Source organism: Abramis brama, assembly GCF_963993115.1.
Source record: "Abramis brama genome assembly, chromosome: 5".
NCBI classification, from domain to species: Eukaryota; Metazoa; Chordata; class Actinopteri; order Cypriniformes; family Leuciscidae; genus Abramis; species Abramis brama.
Window position 1 is genome coordinate 24,395,571 of NC_139967.1, and position 18,975 is coordinate 24,414,545.

An 18,975-nucleotide genomic window follows, 5' to 3' on the forward strand; every position below is an offset into this window, starting at 1 on the left:
ATAGCCTACTAGCATACTACTCTTACTATTTCTGCCATATAGGCTATGGCAGTATGCTAGCAAACAAGCATGGAAGAAATAGTAGGAGCATGCTAGTATGCAGTTCTGAATTCGACCACAGTCCCATCAAACCTGTCTCCAACTAATTATTTAATGCAGATCAGCTGTGATGGTGATAACTAAAGTCTTTAAACACTAGCGAGCTGGCAGTCAGTCATATGTTAGGAAACCTTGTGAGATTCACTAATTATAACTGTAGGAAACAAACAGCAGTTTAAGCACACATAATAACCATTTGTACATTTGTAATGTATTTAGCCATAGAAAATAGTTAGTGTTAGTGAAGTCTCATACACCACTAAAGAGAGGACTACAAATCTATATTAAATTACAGGACCGGTGAACTCCACTGATTCGGCTAGATTGTATTCTACCGGTCTTTCTTCTTCCAGTTTCTCATGGCCCTAAAGCTGAAACGAAGGCGAGAATTAAGTACGCTGAGGACAGAGGAGAGCAGAGCACGTTGGAGATTGACCATCATAAGCGTGTGCTGTGTGCTAGTCATTCTGACAGCCTTGATAGTGGGGTTGTACTTTAGTAAGAATCTATTGCCATGCCTTTCTGCTTTATCTCTTATCTTTATTTTTCTCTGTTGTACCTAATGCTATGTGACAATCTTTTCCTTACTTTGACTGCTAAATGTAAAGCTGCCTTGCAAATAACAAAAGTTCTCTGTTTGCAGCCGTAAGGACAGTGAATAGCAAGTTTTTCTTCTGCTCTGGCTCAATGAGGTTCATTTCAATAGCGAAGGCATGTGATGGCAAGGCTGACTGCTCAGGTGGTGAGGACGAGATTGCATGTATATCCAAACTGTGGACCAATGACACGTATCCAGGTGATTACGCACACATACACTCTTAAAAATAAGGTTTTGTTGTTGCAGTGAATGCCTAGAACAACCATTTTGGGATCCCCAAAGAACCTTTCAGTCATGGTTCTTAAAATAACCATTTATTTCTTAGTGTGAAAATTTAGTGTCTTCATGGAGCTATAAAGAACCTTTATTTTTACACCAAATATCAGTATACTTGCTTCAGTATAGTAGAGATGCATATGTAGGAGAACATGTGATTAATCTGTATTTACCCATGTAGTTAGGCTGATGGGGGACAGACTGGTCCTGCAGGTGTTCATAAATGAGGGTGGATGGAGAACAGTGTGTGCTAAAAACTGGAGGACAAAGCACACACGCTTAACCTGTCAACAACTGGGCTATACAGCGTAAGCAGAGCACATACATGGCACAGTGGTTATTAACTGATGATCAGTAGTAAATAAGCTGTTAAACTTCAGGCAAGTGCTTAAAAACAAAGCGAAATATTTCACTACATTACAGGAGTCCGCGAAGTACACGAGTCCCGGTGAAGAGTCTGCTCTTCAACCCTCACAATGCATTTGCTACAGTCAGCAATGACTCCACAAACTCTGACATCCAGAGTTTCCTCTCAGTCAGGTGAGATATACTGAGTAAAGTCAGTTGTGATAATTCTATGTGGGAAATCACATTCCATTTACATACAGTATAGAAATAATTATGCTCTCTCTCACAGTGATAAATGTTCATCTGGCTCAGTGGTGTCCGTGTCCTGCTCGGGTAAGACTGACTGTAGTGTGTGTGTTTATGGATCAGGTTTTGTGTACTAAAGGGTTGGGCAAAATTCAGAATATTACAAATTTGGCTCCCTTTTAATTCATGATCTGGAATTGAATTTGCCACAGCACACAGGAAGTTGAACAGGAATGACAGGAAGTGGAATTTACAATTGAGTGAAATTCAAGTCTATCAAAAATGTATCTGTATATAAAGCTTATACAATATAACTTCAAGGCCTTTAAAATTGTTTTTGCAAAGTCACCCAACATTTAAAGCTTTTTTGACACTTTTTATTTCAAATCATTTTTAATTGTACTTAATTTAATTCTAATTTGAATGTCAATTTTAGTTTAATATTTCTTTTTAAATTCAAATTCAGGCATTCGTAAGCATACTAATATCGTTTGTGCATGTGTCTGATTACTATAAACATGTCTGCTGTGCTTATGCAGACTGTGGGGAGGTGGAAGGAGTGGACCGTATTGTTGGTGGGGAGGACACAGCAATCCAACACTGGCCATGGCAGGTTAGTCTTCAATGGAACCACCAGCACACGTGTGGAGGAGCGTTACTGTCCACGCAATGGATTATTTCAGCTGCTCACTGTTTCACAAGGTGAGTCATTCACAAATGGAACACGTGTCCTGACAGAATTTCAGTCAGCATTTGACTCTGTTAATTGAGTTTTTCATTTAAATCACTCTGTTAACTGGTGAAATGTCTTAAATGGGTAAACCTGAAACAGTTGCATTTGAATAAAATTCTTCTCTTTACAATAACAGCACACACTTTTACCTGTTTAAATGTATAACAGTTGGTCCACTTGGATGTTATATTATCTCTCTCTCTCTCTCTCTCTCTCTCTCTCTCTCTCTCTCTCTCTCTCTCTCTCTCTCTCTCTCTCTCTCTCTCTCTCTCTCTCTCTCTCTCTCTCTCTCTCTCTCTCTCTCTCTCTCTCTCTCTCTCTCTCTCTCTCTCTCTCTCTCTCTCTCTCTCTCTCTCTCTCTCTCTCTCTCTCTCTCTCTCTCTCTCTCTCTCTCTCTAAGCCGGACACGAGAGCTGAGTCGATGGACTGTGGTGTTAGGTCAGACCCAAGTGACGGCATCCAGGGGTGTCAGTGTAGAGAAGATTGTGATACACAAGGACTACAGCCGCTTGAGTAATGACTTTGACATCGCCATGCTAAAACTCACCTGGCCTGTCACAACTGGGGTACAGTACCTATCCATTCTGTTGACCTCGCTTAATTCTATATTCATTGGGTAGTTCACCCCATTCAATGATAGATTTTCATTCAATGACAGTTCATAGTGATCACATCATATTGTGTAGTATGGTATTTATTGTGTAGTATGGTATTTTATAGATATAGAGATATAGAGATATAGAGATAGATATAGGGATGCACCGATACCACTTTTTCCAGAACGAGTCCGATACTGATGATACCGTAACCAATACCTGCATTTTCAAAATAATATAAATATTATTTGGCTAAGTTAACTTGGTTGGCTAAGTTATTTATTTCATGCTTAATAAAGCCTGCTAAAATGCTTTGTACTATGAACTTCTGTTACTTTCACTGTTCATTTTGCTCTATCATATTTTATCTTGTATTTAACAGTACAGCACATATTTAGAGTTGCTCCAGAAGGGCTCAATGCTGAGGATTGGGTCAGTGGTACAAATGTTTAAACGCAAGTGAAATATAAATTATTTATTCCAATTTTGATACTACAACAAAACTACAGTAATCAATCAAATGTGTAAATTAAATATAGATGGATCTTTCTATTTAGTCAAGAGCAGTGAGTAATTTATTTGTCCTTTGTTTGATTGAACATTAAACAATGTTTGTTTGAACATTAAAACACAGCAGCAGATTTATTAGACTGCTGCCCCTTTAAGACCGAACGCACGTACCCCATTTGAATATACTGTACTGTCTATTGTTCACTTGAGATATAACCGACTTTGTTTACTAGGATACTTGCCAAGACAGACGTTTTTACATAATTTTGTGTGAATTCGTCCGTTGAAGCGCAAGACGTAAAAGACAATTCAATTCAGTATTCGCGCGCTGTCTGATACGTTGGTTTTCGGGAGAAGCGCTTTGGATGTTTGTGTTGGAACTTCTTGTATGTGACCACCCGTTATACATAAATCAGGTAACAGTTCATGTTTTACTTGCATACAATTGAGTTTTAATCCAACTAACACGTGCTGAGTGAACGATCAGCAATCAAGAGCATTCAACATAATTTCTTTCTTTCTTTCTTTCTTTCTTTCTTTCTTTCTTTCTTTCTTTCGTCTGTCAGTTAACGTTAATATAAGCTAACTTACATGCCTACTGGTATGTATCGTGCATCCTTATATGTGTGTGTGTGTGTTGTGTATGTGTAGTCAGCATTTGAAGTGGATCAAAAAAGTTCATCAAAGTTGTCATAAGACGAGAACGGGTATTGTTCAAAATTCATGTATAACTTTAAAAGGTTTTGATCCTCTTCAAATGCTGACTAACTTAACTTACTGTATTATAATTGCACACAGTTTTAAAAAGTCACGGGCAAGTACATTTTAATATATGGTAACTATTTGCTAAATTTGATTAAAAAAAATGAAAGGTTCACTTACATTAGTTTTTGGTTATTTTAAACTTGAGAAGCTTCACTGTCTCATTAGCATCCTGATCCTACTCTAAGGCAGCATTGACAGTGGTTAGTAAAGTCAGAATGGTTTGTGATATCCATCATTGGAAAAAAAAAGTCCCAAATAAATCTCATTGGCTAAAGCTTGTTCTCTGTCTACCCTTAGAATTGATCTTGCCAGTTTGTTTACCCCCACACCAGTTGTCTGTGAAGGAGATGCTTGTGGTGACTGGGTGGGGATTGCTAAAGGAAAAAGGTAAGATGAAAGGGGTTTGTTGTCACTTAATGGATAATTTGCAACTCTAAGGCAGGATTGTGACACCTACCTATTTCAAATCAGCAGTCCACCTCTTGTTCTGTTTCTCCCACACCCTCTATATTATTTTGTCTCTGGCATTTCCTCATTCTCATTTTCATAGGGGGGCAGCCTTCGGTGCTGCAGAAAGCTTCAGTGCCACTGATTAACAGGTCAGAGTGTTCAAAGCCCTCTGTTTATGGTTCCGCCATTACTCGCAGAATGCTTTGTGCTGGATTCCTCGAAGGAAATATAGATGCGTGTCAGGTAACACAAACTGGAAAAATCAGGCTATATATACAGTACCAGTCAAAAGTTTGGAAACACTACTATTTTTAATGCTTTTGAAAGAAGTCTCTTATGCTCATCAAGCCTGCAGTTAAAAACAAAAAACCCCCAAAAAAACAGTAATATTATGAAATATTATTACAATTTAAAATAATGGTTCTCTTTTTTAATATACTTTAAAATGTAATTTATTTTTGTGATGCAAAGCTGAATTTTCATCAGCAAGTACTCCAGTCTTTGGTGTCTTATGATCCTTCAGAAATCATTCTAATATGCTGATTTATGATCAATGTTGGAAACAGTTGTGCTGCTTAATATTTTTTTATAACCTGAGATACTTTTTTGAGGATTATTTGATGAATAAAAAGTTAAAAAGAACTGTATTTATTTAGAATAGAAATATTTTGTAACAATATACACTACCGTTCAAAAGATTGGGAACAATAACTATTTTTTTTAAAAGAAATTAGTACTTTAATTCAACAAGAATGCGTTAAATTGATAAAAGGTGATGGTAACGATTTATATTGTTAGAAATGTTTTTATTTTGAATAAATGCTGTTTTTATGAATAAATGCTGTTTTTATGAATAAATGCTGTTAATGTTTTACTCATCAATGAATCCTGAAAAAAGTATTCCAAAAAATATATATTAAACAGCACAACTGTTTCCATCATTGATAATAACTGAAAGTAGTAGTCATTAAAAGTCACCATCATTAAAAGTAGTAGTGTTTCCAAACTTTTGACTGGTACTGTATATACTTGTATATTTCAATTATTTTATATATAAGTTATAAAAAATACTTTTTATATAATTTATATATATATATATATATATATATATGTGTGTGTGTGTGTGTGTGTGTGTGTATGTATGTATGTATGTATATATATATCTCTCATAGTCTGTGTATCCAGATAAAATGTAAATAATTTCAAAATGGAATAGTCATTTTAAAATATTCACTCTTTTTCAGGGGGACAGTGGGGGTCCACTCGTGTACCTCTCATCTCGTTGGCAGTTATTGGGCATAGTGAGCTGGGGTGTGGGCTGTGCACGGGAGGGAAAACCCGGAGTTTACACTGATGTTAGTCAACTTCTTGACTGGATCTACACTGTAATGAAGGTATGTGTCATGTGATTGTGCAAATTAATATATAAGATATCTAAATCTTATTCAAGATCAACTGTCATGTTTTAGAGACATCCATGAGGAGGTGAATCATGGATAAATCACTTCATGCTATTGTGCCACAAAGGAGAAAAGACAATCACCTCAGTGTCAAAACCGAAATCAGTGTTCGTGAATATAGGTATCATTCAATTTTATAATTAATTTGATGTTCAATTTGACACAAGTATGGTCAAAACATATGCTTTTTTAAATCACACTTGTTCACTGGAAGTATAGCACTGTCAATTTTCCAGTTAGTCTGCTGTATGTTCACTGTAAAGCAATTAAAATACTGTAAAGGTTTTAACTTTTTTTTTTCTAACCAAAAGCATGTAGAAAGCAAAAAATAAATAATAAAGCTTGATGCATTTACCAATCCATCACATTTATTTTATCCAAAACATTTTTTGTAGCTTATTATAATAAATAAATATAATATGCATGACTGTCCAGTCCCGTGGGAAATAACAGGCCTGCACACTGGCTTGAGGAAACAATGGGATCAAGAATTCTGGATTATGCTCTGAGTTGGGCATCTATAATATAGCATGCATTGTTTTACATTCAGTTTTGGCAGGGACTGATGTCAAACAATGTCTATTGTCTGATTAAATTGAGTATCGGGATTGCAAATTCTCCAATTGCTGACTCTGAGGCCTCTATTCCCATTGGTCTTAAAACCCCCATTGTGTTACCAGCCTGGTTTAGCTTGGTGTTCATAAAGCATCTGAATGTTTCTGATCCAGCTTTCAAAAAAAACATAGCTGCAGTGGCACTCCGATGCTTTAATAACATTTGTATAGTTTGCACACAAATTACTTTACTGTAAATAACAATTTACAGAAGTTGTACATTCACAATATAATTAAAAATATAATAAAATCAGCAGTCAAGCATTTAATGTTTCTCCTACGTCTTCAATTGCTTGGTCTCTGGCATTCCCTTATTCTGATTTTCCACATGGTGAGCTGTAGAAAGCTTTACAGAATCCGTTTTAGAATCACAGTTTGTGTGAACCGACACACACTGAACATCAAGATATGGATGTATGTTTTTGGCTGCGTGAAATGGGTGTTTGAGGTATTGGACAGAAACATGACACATTAACAGAAATGCAACTTAACTTAATTTTTTTTTTTTTTAAATCACTAGAAGTTCTCATTTGATGTGGTGTTAGCCTGTGGTTTAGTTGGAAAAATGTCACTCACAATTAGGTCATGACCTCTGCCAAGCCTGACAAATAATAGCTAATCCAAACACAACTGATATGTTAACTACATTGTGAATTAATAAAGGGAATAAAAAGATGGAGAGTGGAATAATATTAATTAAAAGCCCAAGATCTTAAAGCTTAATGTCAAGCAGAACACCAAACTATTTCACTTAACCCGAGAAATATAAAATACAAATTTAGCACAATATGGTGAAAATATTTCTGAATAAGAGGTAGTACAAGTGCTTTGAAAATTTATGGATGTACCTTCTCAATATTTCTGGTATTAAATGAAGCTAAAGAGCACTCTGAATGTGTATTGCTTTACTGACCTGTGTGCCATCACAAGATAATAAAAAAGACGGGGATCAAAATTTAAATAAAATACTGTGTAGTCCCAATATATACCAGAAGTTATCCACTCATTCAGTGCACAGCTGATTCAAGTGTCATTGCAGCCAGTGCAATGATACTATCACAACTTGAAAAGTTGAAAGACTCAACTACATAAGTTTTTACGGTAACACTTACATTCAAGTGACCCAAACAGAATTACAATCATTTCAACTACACTACAATTTAAAATAAATTAAATTAAAAACATACTATAAAGACAATACTTGCTATTTCCATAGACATTTAGTGATGTTACAGAGGGGTATGAGAGGAGAGCTACTGGATATACAGTATACATTGCTTTTGCTTTTTTCAGGTCCAAATTTGGTATAAATTTACCAGATTTCTCAGAGACTGATTTTGCACTCTATAGTTATAATAAATCTACAAGAAATTGTTAAACTATAACAACCTCTGACTAACTGGAGTTAACTACTTTTGGCACTGAAAACAAGTTGATCAAGGAAGACTTACTGCATGAGAATTTTATGACCAACATCACCCAGGATTCACAGTAAAATTCCTCAATTGCAGAATCCAAAGACCTGTAAAATTATTCAAGTATTCAGTAATAATGGGTGTACCTATAAGGAGAGCTCTCAGTAGATTTGTTTCATTATCCTTTACTTTTTACCAACTTGCTTACTCTCTCTAAATATAATCTCTTAATATAAAATGTAACCAAAAGACGTAACATTTCTTTTTATACGACAGGATAATTGCTATCTGTCTTTTAGAGGTGACATTTTCTGTTTTGTACCGCAGCTCTGTAGTTTCAAGAACATATTATTGGGGAACTTTATTTATTATTCTTAATTTCACTTCTGATCAAATGAAAAGACCTCACCTCGCCAGACTTGCTTGACGTCAGTCCCTTTTCTGGTCTCCACTGAATTCCCTGAATCCCTCAAGTGAAAGTTTGAAATGCTTATTAGCTAAACTTCTGAAAACCAGCGAGACCTATATCCAGTCATGTCTCGGTACTTAAATCTATATTTACATCATATATACTATAATTTAGTTATTGTTTTGCATGACCGTATGATGATGAGTTTATTGCCTTTGTTGCATGGTTTACAGTTCACAGTATATCTGTTTGCATTAAAAGGTTACATTTATATTTTTTTTTCCTTTTTGGTAATCTTATTTTGTTTAGCATGGAAATTCACCAAGCTATTTTCAGTTTCAAAGCTGATGTTAACTCTGTTCAGTATGTGACAATTTGTTTCAATATTTCAATAAAAAAGCATTACATATAATATTTCTACTGTTATAGTCAGCCATGTATCCCTAAAACTTCTGGCCATTTAACATGCTATAATGCATTGAAAATTATCTGAAGCAGCATTTTCAGTGTTTCATTCTGGGTTTTCTCTAAGGGGATATTGATTTCTACGGATTGTCAAGTATCATTCATTAGCTTATATTTACTAAATGTTTGGTGACTTTTGCAATTTTGCAGCGTTTTCTATTTCTGTTTTTTTTTATTTCTTTTTTTAATCATAATGTTCTGCATTGATTCAGTCGTCCTCGCCAAAAGGTGGCAAGAGAAGCATTAACAGGCACCTGTGTTTCATTTTCAAGCAAAAACGGTAATGAGTTTTTAGAACTGGACTCAAGACTGCTACAATAAGGCCTATTTTCTCTTTCCATGTGTATTATAATCAGATGTCTGTGGATTTATTTATTTCTTTGCTCTATTCACAAGTATTGCATTAAAACATGCAGTTTTTTTAATCTGCTCTGAGAGTCTGTCTGTCTGTCAGTGAAACGATACAAATCACTAGTGTCCCCTCAAAATATTTCCTTCAAATTGTTGCATAATTGATCTTTCTACAACTGGTACAACAGTACCAGCTCTGAACTAAATTTCAGAAGTGTTGCCTCACCTGTACTCATTTCTTAACTATTTTAGCCAGGCACCTACACGTGAGCCCAGGGGCCCTTCACAGTTTTACAGTCCAGTTCAATTAACTAAATGAATAGCATAGCTACATTTATCCCTGTCTTAAGCATTGTTTGAAGAAAATATTAAATTTTTCTATCATAAGAATAAATACATCCCACACAGTGTGGGTCAATGAACTAAAGTGCATGAGGCTGCATGTGGTGCATATTTAACTGCATATTTAAATGTAAGTATATGCAGAAATACATAATGCCTCTCTTTTCATTCATAACCGTGTTTATGAGTCAACTAAATGTTTAAAATGAGCCATGTGAATATCATCCATGGATATGTTATGAATGAAAATCTTTACAATTTGTTTAACACTATCTTTGCTCTTTATGATAAAAACAGAAGTGTAGCATTCGTAAACACGGATGTGAATGAACAGAGAGGGCACAGCATGATGGCTGATCCATGTTTTCACGTGCATGTGTGACCATGTTTGGATGCACGCTGTCATGCTTTCTTTGGTGTAGATTTGGAGCCCGACAGACCGTTCTCCGTGTTATCAATCCCTGAGGAGGTGACAAGGCACTCCTTACTGAAAAATACAAAGAAAGAAATTAGCAGAATGAGAGGGAGAACATGTTTAGATAATATATTTTACACAGAATACTAATAATAGTTAACAATACAATATTTTTATATTATAAATCAAATATTTTGTAATTCATGATTCATTTAGCTTTTTTATTTAAAATATTTTCAGGCGGTAGTTTTTATTTATTTATTTAGTCTACTTTTTGCTAATTTGGTACAAACAATTTCAATGACATGGTCAAAATCTGGTAAATGTCATTCTTAAAAAGGGCTAGTCATAGTACTATAGTCTTTCTTATGTGCACATACAAAAGGCTGCCATGAACTCACTTTTTTTCCTCAATCTTTGCGAGAACGAACAGAGTGAAGTTCTTTATCAACATGAAGGCCATTAAAAAAGCGATGGATCCACCAACACAGGAGGCAATGATAATGGTGAGTGTGTTATCAACCACCCTTACTGAGAGGAGTATCCAGAGAATAAGACAAAAAAAAGAGAGAATGAGAAAAGAAGCAAAGTTATTTTAATAATGACCTTGAAATGTAACGTGCATATATCATTCTCTTTCTGTAACACCCTCTCTCCCCACCCTGCTACACTTACGTTCCTCTACTACGGATAGAGTGAAAAAGGCGGTGTGATTCTTGCCCTTCTCTTTGGGGTTTTTGCCAAAGCAGCTGTAGACGCCAGCATCCTCGAATGTTACGTTCCAAAGCAGTATGGAAATGTTGTTTCCTTTAATGGTGCCAACATACTCCACCCTTTCACGGTAAATGATCACCTTATTTGGCTCCACATTATCCGTTGGAATCACAGAATCAACCAACTGATTGGAAAACAGAACTCTTTAGTTATAAATGTTAAATTAAGCAAAAGTTAAGTTACACTTACACACTTAAACTTACACTAGCTCATACACTGTCTTTTTGTCTTTGACACTGTCAGTTCTAATGCAGTGCACATTTATATCCTATAAATTATATCACTGTTTTTCAGTAGGCTATCCTTAACTTTGATTGTTAGAATTGTTAGAACATAATTTTACAGCAAGAAAAGGCACAGATGTTTTGAAGACTTGAGGCCATCTAGCCTATAGGCTATACATATATAATCTTTGATACTTGAAAGGACACTTGCAATGTGCTGCACAGAATTTGCCACTGAGAAACATCAAGTCAATGCATGATTTAGAACTGCTCCTCTTCCACCTCAAGTGTCCTTGAAGGCATACAAAACCATCTCAAGAATAAGTGAGGCTTTCTATTTATATTTCCATCCAATCAATGTTAAACTTACATCAGCAACAGTAACTCATTTAAAAAAATTATTTTGGATGGTTCTTAAAAATAGCGTTAAACAGAAGTTGGATACAACGTGAAAAGTGCAGCGCATTGTGTTAGAATAGTAGCCTAGGCCTAGCCTACGCGCGTTAGATATGTAAATAATGCACATTCAGCAGGTAATTATCGCAAAAATTAATCCTATTACACGGCTGCTTACCAAATAGGCTATATAAATACGTTGACATGACATTGATTTGAGTTTGAAATATTTTATAATTTTACCAACATTATCTTAAAGTTTCTGCTAAGAAAAAAAATACATTACAATAAAACAATCGGTAGCAACAAGACGAACACTGCAACAATATCAACAGTAATTGCCTACTGAAGTCCTCTGAGATCTTTTTCACTTCAATCGATTACTGAGACGCAAGATGGCGCCAGCTGCGTTTGTATGAAACGCGAGCGAGAGGCTGCGCGCGGTGTGATTTGATGTCAGGCCGCTGGATGGCGCGAACATACGACCTGTACAAAGGCGTTCACGTGATCAGTGTCAAAAAACGACTTTGATTAGTGAGCAATACATAGTGCAGATACTTTGTCTCCTAAAACTTTATTTTCAGGTTTAAAATTAGATTATATTTTCAATGGGGTCTCAGATTTTTAAACTCCTAATAAAGTTTGTTGTAGCCTAATATTAAACTTTTTCGTTATGTTTGTGTGGCAATATATGTTCAATTCTATTCTGTTCTATTCTATAGGCTACCAATTATTTGCAAGTGTGCCTGATTTTATGCTATACATTAACAGTGGAATAGAGCATTACAGAAGGCCTATCTATCCCATGATTATTGAACAATATATCTGTTAGCCTACCTTCTGCATGGTGCCATTATCATTGTACTCCCATTTGAAGTAGAGGTTAGTGATCCCAATACAGCTGGCATAGGTGCAGGGCAGAAGGACTGTGCTGCCGTTCACTGCTTCCAAAAATGGGATCTTACCAGTAGACATCTCCAGAGCATGAACGCAACACACACCTCAAACAGGAAGAGAAAGCAGATAAAGAGGGAAACTGAAATGAAATATTCCTAGTTGTGTTGTCAGTGTCACTAAAACCATAAGAGAGAGAACTCTGGTTAGTCAAGGTCAGTAAGATAGTATAATGACAAACTGACATGTGCACTGATGAAAATACAGTATACATAAATATACAGTATAATAGCCTACAACCATTCTCTCACACAAAGGTGATTCTTTCATTGAACTGTTGTTTTTTCTCATGAATCATGAGATCATCTCATTGGGGGTTTTACCCCGACAACCTTCTTGTTACCAGCCCTAGATGTTTAACACAATGCCAAACTGTAATAATAGTAAAATTAGTACATAAAACGAATAAATTCATAAACATATAAATAAAGCAAATTAATTATAATATTTTATGTAAAATAGACACACATCTATAGTACTAGACTGCAGATAAACAGACATCCTTCACATAACAAGGACAGTTGGACGGTTCTGTAAGGTGTTTTCTACACTGTAAAATCCAACGGTTGTTCTAACTAGTTAACTTTACTTAATGTCTTAACTTAATTGTAATGTAGTAATCTGTAATATTCACATAGTAGGCTATGCCTTGGTTACTAAAGTTTTTGAGGTGGGGCATTTTCATCTTCATTCACTCATTTCCCAAAGTCATCTTGAATGTTGTCAATACAACTGAAAATTTTGAGAGAACAACATATAAGCTGACTTCATAAACTGATGTTGATTTTCCTAAATGTTTTTGTTTTAACTCACTATTATGGTGATTCGTGTTCCCTTTGGTTGGGCACAACTTATATTAAGTAAGTTAGTATTATAATAACAATTTATATTGTTGCAATTCTCTTCCTCTGATTTAGTGATGTAACAAAATCACAGTTATTTGGTTTTAAAGGAAGGGAAGTAATAAATAGGTTGCTTTTAAAAGGTTATAAAATTATCTTTTAATATTGCATTGATATTGCAACTCTTATGTCATAAACACCTTGTGAAACTTTTAATTGGGTTGATATAATCCCTCTATATTTGTGAAAATATCTTGATCATGACAATGGACTATGTTTAAGTCACACACAGACTTCAACAATCAGCATGCAAAACACAACAATGGTAACAATTACATTTTATTTATTTTTATTATTTGTAACAATAACAATTTTATTTGCTGTTTTTGTTGTGCTACTGACACAAGACAGCAAATAAAACAAACAAACAAAAATAGTAAAACAAAGCAATTGCATCATTTATTCATACCGCAATGCACTCTGGGAGGCAGTAATTCTGAGTAGCTACAAGTCAAGAGGAAATCTAAAGTAAATTATCAAGTACTCTCTGCAGTTCTTTTTTAATTACTAGAACTCTAATTAAAGATTTATAAACACCAAGAAAAGAAAAAGTTCAGATGACTAAAAACTGCATGCTATGCACATGAAACAGTGTCTCTCTCTGTAGAACCAGATCTGAAATGTGACAGCTGTTATGAACCTTGCTAAACCATGCGCTGACATATTCAAAGTCCATAATCAGCTGTGTTCTGAATGGCACTTTAAAATCAAATTAGTTAAACTTATACTTTAAAAAATGCATGCAAACCGACTGACTTGAAAAAAAATAAGTAAAGTGAAATAGGAATAGTATGTTATACAGACAAATGCTTATAGTATGGTTCACTTCCACAAGAAATGGATAAGAGGCACAATTTAATTAGTGAATTATTGCATGCTTGCTTGTTTCATTGTGAGGATCAGTTTGTGAATGCAATTTTGCAAGCTAACAGTGAAACTTTGTATCTGGATATTGAAAATCTAACATATATAGGGCATCGTATAGTATAATGTATATAACTGTAACGTATTTTAACATACTGTATGTTATGTTTCAGGCTGTGGTGACCTTACATAAACACCTGGACTTCTCTGACGTCTGAAGTTTGCTTGGCACGCAATGTGAAAAAGTGAACACGAGCCGACGTGAGAGTGCTCGTGTAACTCTTCAGGAGAGGTTACACGACCAGTGAAGAGGACCTCAACTGTCTGTCAACTGTACCCTTTCATGAGAGATATTTTAAACCAGGACATCTTGGATCTTGGAAACACTGTGTACTAAATGTTGATTTTGTCAACATGCTTGTCATCATGTCCTCTGTAAGAGACACTGTGCTTCCATTACAGAAACGTAGCCTGCTGCTTTACCCCAGAGAAACATTTTATTGCACAAAAGTTGATGAGCAAAGAGTCTCATGAGACTTAATGATTGAGTGATGATATTCATTAATGTATCTTCCACAAAACCTTAGGAGACATAAATAAGAATATTTTAATTCAAGGTAAAATATAGAGCTACTAAAAGAATGTGGATAACATAGCCCAGTGTAGCATCTGGACCAATCAGACACTCACAAATTATTCATTATATTTAATTAATTATCCAGCAAACTCACTCTCCCAACATAGGTCTATGAAACTTCCCCCAAAACTAACATCCCAAATTAAGCTAACACACTGGCAGAACCCGGTGTCCTGTTACAGGACACATTAAAACTGATATGACTTTTTACGACCCAAAAAGGAATTTGCAGAGAGTTGTGACTCTCACTTAATTCTTGCTGAGAAGGAGAAATAAACCCTTTTTATCCTATATATTCTATATATAACCACTTGAGAAATGTATAAACATGTATCTAATTTTCCCATTTCATGATTTTCCTTTTATGTGGTTTGGCCTATGTATTCTTTCAACTCTTTTGGATTAATGTTTCAGACTTGCATATGGTTAACCAAAATCATATGTGTAGCATGTTTAGTCTCTATAAACTCAATTCTTCGTCCCCCATTTGTTAATTTACATTACATTTTGCTAACTTTGTGATGCTTTAGTATTATAAAAATCTTGAAGATTCTTTTGTTAAACACCCAATTGAATTACATGTTCAAAGGCCTGCTTGAACAAAAGGTCGTAAAGAAATTCCCTCCAAGGTGAACAACTTCTTATTGGCTCAGAACCACCCAGAGGATGTGACATCTTCACGCTTTAAAAATCACTGATCACAAGATCACGCCTCTTAGTCTCTTAGTCCCTTAGTCCCTTTCTGAATCCTGATGTGAAGATGATGCTGAACTAGAAGTTTTCTAAGGACCCTCAAGCTTGTGCCAGGCTGCGGCCTTGTCTTTCCATTCACCAAAGATCCTCTGACTCACACTGGTTCTCTCTCATCAAGACAACATCAGCAAAGATCAGCTGGAGCCTCAACAAATTGCATTAAGACAGTTTAATTCAAATGGGCGAGACATGCATGTATTGAACTTAGTCTCATTATTTGATACATTAAGTATCCTTACCCCTTTTTAAGAAGGGCGTGTTAGAACTAAACTGATGGTTTGCTCAAGGCTGTTTATCTGCTGAATTTCAAACAATGCTATAACATGTATGCATGTATGTATGTGTATGTTAGAGTAGATTAAGTGTTTAGTTAATAAAGTCTTGTTCATATCACACAAAAAGTTGTCTGTGTCTCAAGCTCATACTGGAGTCCCTAATCATAGATTTTGACTACAGGCTCTGAATATACTGTACAGTAAGAAAGACATTTCCCATACCCCGGAAATGTACATTACTTAGAATTAATAAACAATTAACACTGAGTGTTCACAGCACAAACAGGTTAACTGATTGTAATATTAATTTTACAACATTTAGTTAATTCTATTAACTAATCCAAATATTCATAATCATTTATAACAAGTTATGATTGATTATTAATATTTCTTTAGAGCTAATTTGCTACACCAGATACTTTGAAACCATATGATTAAAAATATTTAAAAGAGACTTAAGCAAAGAGACTTTTGCCTCAAACAGCCATGATTTCCAGACATAGGTGATTCTAGACCCTATTTAAGTGGGTCTTCAGTCCCTTTCCTTTCATCACAGCTCCTTTAAATTCTGTGATTAACTCAGCAGCAGTTAAGATATGTGATACTCCCCTTTACCAGCCAAGAACAAAATCCCTGAAGTTACTGTAAGTCTTATCATGCATTAGTCTGTGTTGGTCCAAAGTATGTTCTCTAGTCTAGAGCAGCACAGGACGTCCCGTACACAGCTCTCGGATGGATAATTCTCAGTCACTCGTTCACTGACAAACAAATTTTTAACTTGCAACCTAAAATCAAGAAATATTCCCGAAAGCCATTTCCTATTATTCAAATCCAAATGCAGCTTAAGTTGTGATACACAAGCCTTACTAAGGCCAAAATTTAATGTTAAAGTAGCCTACATACTCATTTGCTTAGTGAAATAAAGTGGTGTTAACATCCTAACATGATGAGAATTAAAGTATTGAATCGGATTTGAAACGACATGAGGGTAAGCAAATTATAACTCTGAGTCTGACCACAATTTCCTGTGCGTGGTTCCATCTTTAGGGACACTAATCTAATGCTGACTTTTCACACCATACTTTATACAACACTTTATTCAACAGCTTCCCTGCAATGCAACATTTGGGGGTTGAATCTGTGTCTGTCTGTGTTTAGGACACTAGAGCTGCATAGTGTTTGCAAGCTCACTGTTTTCAGTATGAATTCCTGTTCTTGTCAGTGCGAGTATGTTGTTCTATCCTCAGTTCTATATATATGTCCACGTCGTAGATTATCCCATGTAGACTGTTGTATTTTTAAAGTTTATTTTCCTAAATCAAAAATCATAACTAAACAGTCTTACCAGTGATAAGTATGAGCAGAAGACAGGAAGCGGTTCTTTCAGAGGGTGCGCAACCTCCCCCTCTCAGATGCCCTCTGCTCTGTGTTTCCATCCTGCTCTTCACTTTCTTCTCCCTTCTTTTTGTCACGTCCACCAGCCTTCCTCAGCAGTTCAGGTCCAGTTTCCCAGAAGTCTTTGTTCCTCAAGATGCTGCCTGGGTGGCAAAGACACCCGTCCGCTTCTCAGCAGCCAGTTGCACACTTGATCAATCTGTGCGCAAAAAACGAAAGATTCCCCCTGTCAAAGGCCTGTCCAGATCTCAGAGATCTGGAAGCTCAAGATTCTTCCCAGTTGGAAAGATGAAGTTTCTAGAACTCCATCTGGCTAAATTTTTTGGTTGTTCGGTTGCCCTCTGACCTGTGAAAAAGAGACATTTTGAACAGGAGGGCAGCAAGACTTAATACATACATACAAACACATCACAAATTCCTGTATAAAATATTTGTCCCACATGAACTATAACCCTATATCAGTTATAATCAAGATCAGCTGACCGAATCCAGTTAAGTCAAGAAGTTTTGAAGCAATTTACTGTAAGTTGGTTTGGATAGAAGTGTCTACAACATACATGGAAAATTAATTAATATACATAATGAAATATATTTATTCAAATATATTAACAAAACACAAAAAGCAACAAAATAATAAATAACATTAATTAAAAATGTATTAATATTATTTATTGCACAATTCATATATAAAGAAAATAATCTTATATATTAATAATAATATTTATTCTTTTAATAATATAGTTTTAATAAATGTATTTATGTATATTTATAAATTTGGTCCACTTTCATCCAAACTATAATAATAATAATAGACATGTAGATTTGTTAATATTAATAAAAAAAAATCTACAGTCTCACACACACACACACACACACACACACATACATATGTGAACACACTTAACTTTTGTACTTGTGTAGTCCTTAGAAGTCCTTAGCTAATATATACACAATTCCAGCTATAAAAAAACAACCAAAATTTGTCCAAATGACTCAAGAGCTGTGTTTGTGTTTAGTTGAGTCAGTGTGTGTGTGTGTGTGTGTGTGTGTGTGTGTGTGCGCGTGTGTGTGTGTGTGTGCGCGTGTGTGTGTGTGTGTGTGTGTGTGTGTGTGTGTCTGCGCCTTACCTCTGTTGAGCAGGTAAATCTGTGTGTCCTGTTCGGAGAAGCAGAGGGCATCAGTCCACAGAATATGCTGCACACAAATCCGCAGTGCTTTGGTCCCAATACTGCTCAGATACGCACACAAACACCCTCTGACACCCACACATACACACACACACACACTCTCACCGTCGCACCTTGTGAGAGACACACATGCAGTCCAGTCAGTAAGACAGAACTGAAGAGCATTGAAGCACTGGACGTCTGAGGACCACTGCAGCTAGTCTGTTCAACAGAAGCACCCCCCTCCCCCTCCTCTATGAAAAATCGGCTAAAATTTGGCTTACACTCAACTTTTCCCCTCCTTGGCTGACTGCCAGTCCCCCCCCCCCCTCCTCCCTCCCCCCACCCCTCCTCTCTCGCTCTCTCTCCTAGCTGTAAATGTGGGTTCAGGTTGTTAGGCGGTGATATTTGGGGTCCGAAGTCTCTTCTGCATTGCAGTTTTTAGAGAGGCAACAGGGAGGATGGCTCCAGAAAGAAACATGAGGGGTTCTCCGGCACCCCCAACTGCTGGAATACACATCACTTAATACTCAAATAGCAGTG

General features: G+C 35.8%; 2 protein-coding genes across 2 annotated transcripts; one reads left to right on the top strand and one right to left on the bottom strand.

Moving 5' to 3' along the window:
- The first annotated feature begins 1,087 nt into the window (after nucleotides 1–1,087).
- Nucleotides 1,088–6,126, top strand: tmprss4b (transmembrane serine protease 4b). Its single transcript, XM_084113881.1, has 8 exons — nucleotides 1,088–1,281; nucleotides 1,397–1,513; nucleotides 1,611–1,654; nucleotides 2,107–2,269; nucleotides 2,701–2,866; nucleotides 4,468–4,558; nucleotides 4,722–4,864; nucleotides 5,866–6,126. The coding sequence occupies exons 1-8, from the start codon at nucleotides 1,163–1,165 to the stop codon at nucleotides 6,028–6,030; spliced, it is 1,008 nt and encodes a 335-aa protein (XP_083970007.1). The 5' UTR covers nucleotides 1,088–1,162; the 3' UTR covers nucleotides 6,031–6,126.
- Nucleotides 6,127–6,833: 707 nt separating this feature from the next.
- scn4bb (sodium channel, voltage-gated, type IV, beta b) lies at nucleotides 6,834–18,660 on the bottom strand. Its single transcript, XM_084113880.1, has 6 exons — nucleotides 18,394–18,660; nucleotides 17,217–17,612; nucleotides 12,324–12,487; nucleotides 10,768–10,990; nucleotides 10,494–10,623; nucleotides 6,834–10,164 (listed from the first exon to the last, which is right to left on the bottom strand). Exons 2-6 carry the CDS (start codon nucleotides 17,305–17,307, stop codon nucleotides 10,080–10,082), a joined length of 693 nt encoding a protein of 230 aa, XP_083970006.1. The 5' UTR covers nucleotides 17,308–17,612; nucleotides 18,394–18,660; the 3' UTR covers nucleotides 6,834–10,079.
- Between the last annotated feature and the right edge of the window lie 315 nt (nucleotides 18,661–18,975).

Coding starts and splice junctions, on each gene's coding strand:
- tmprss4b (XM_084113881.1), top strand. CDS start 1,163: ATGGGGGACAGACTGGTCCTGCAGGTGTTCATAAATGAGGGTGGATGG. Junction 1,282..1,396: donor CAACAACTGGGCTATACAGC/GTAAGCAGAGCA, acceptor ACTACATTACAG/GAGTCCGCGAAGTACACGAG. Junction 4,559..4,721: donor GGGATTGCTAAAGGAAAAAG/GTAAGATGAAAG, acceptor TCATTTTCATAG/GGGGGCAGCCTTCGGTGCTG.
- scn4bb (XM_084113880.1), bottom strand. CDS start 17,307: ATGGAAACACAGAGCAGAGGGCATCTGAGAGGGGGAGGTTGCGCACCC. Junction 12,488..17,216: donor TCTGCTCATACTTATCACTG/GTAAGACTGTTT, acceptor TTCCTGTTTGAG/GTGTGTGTTGCGTTCATGCT. Junction 10,165..10,493: donor GCAAAGATTGAGGAAAAAAA/GTGAGTTCATGG, acceptor TGTATTTTTCAG/TAAGGAGTGCCTTGTCACCT.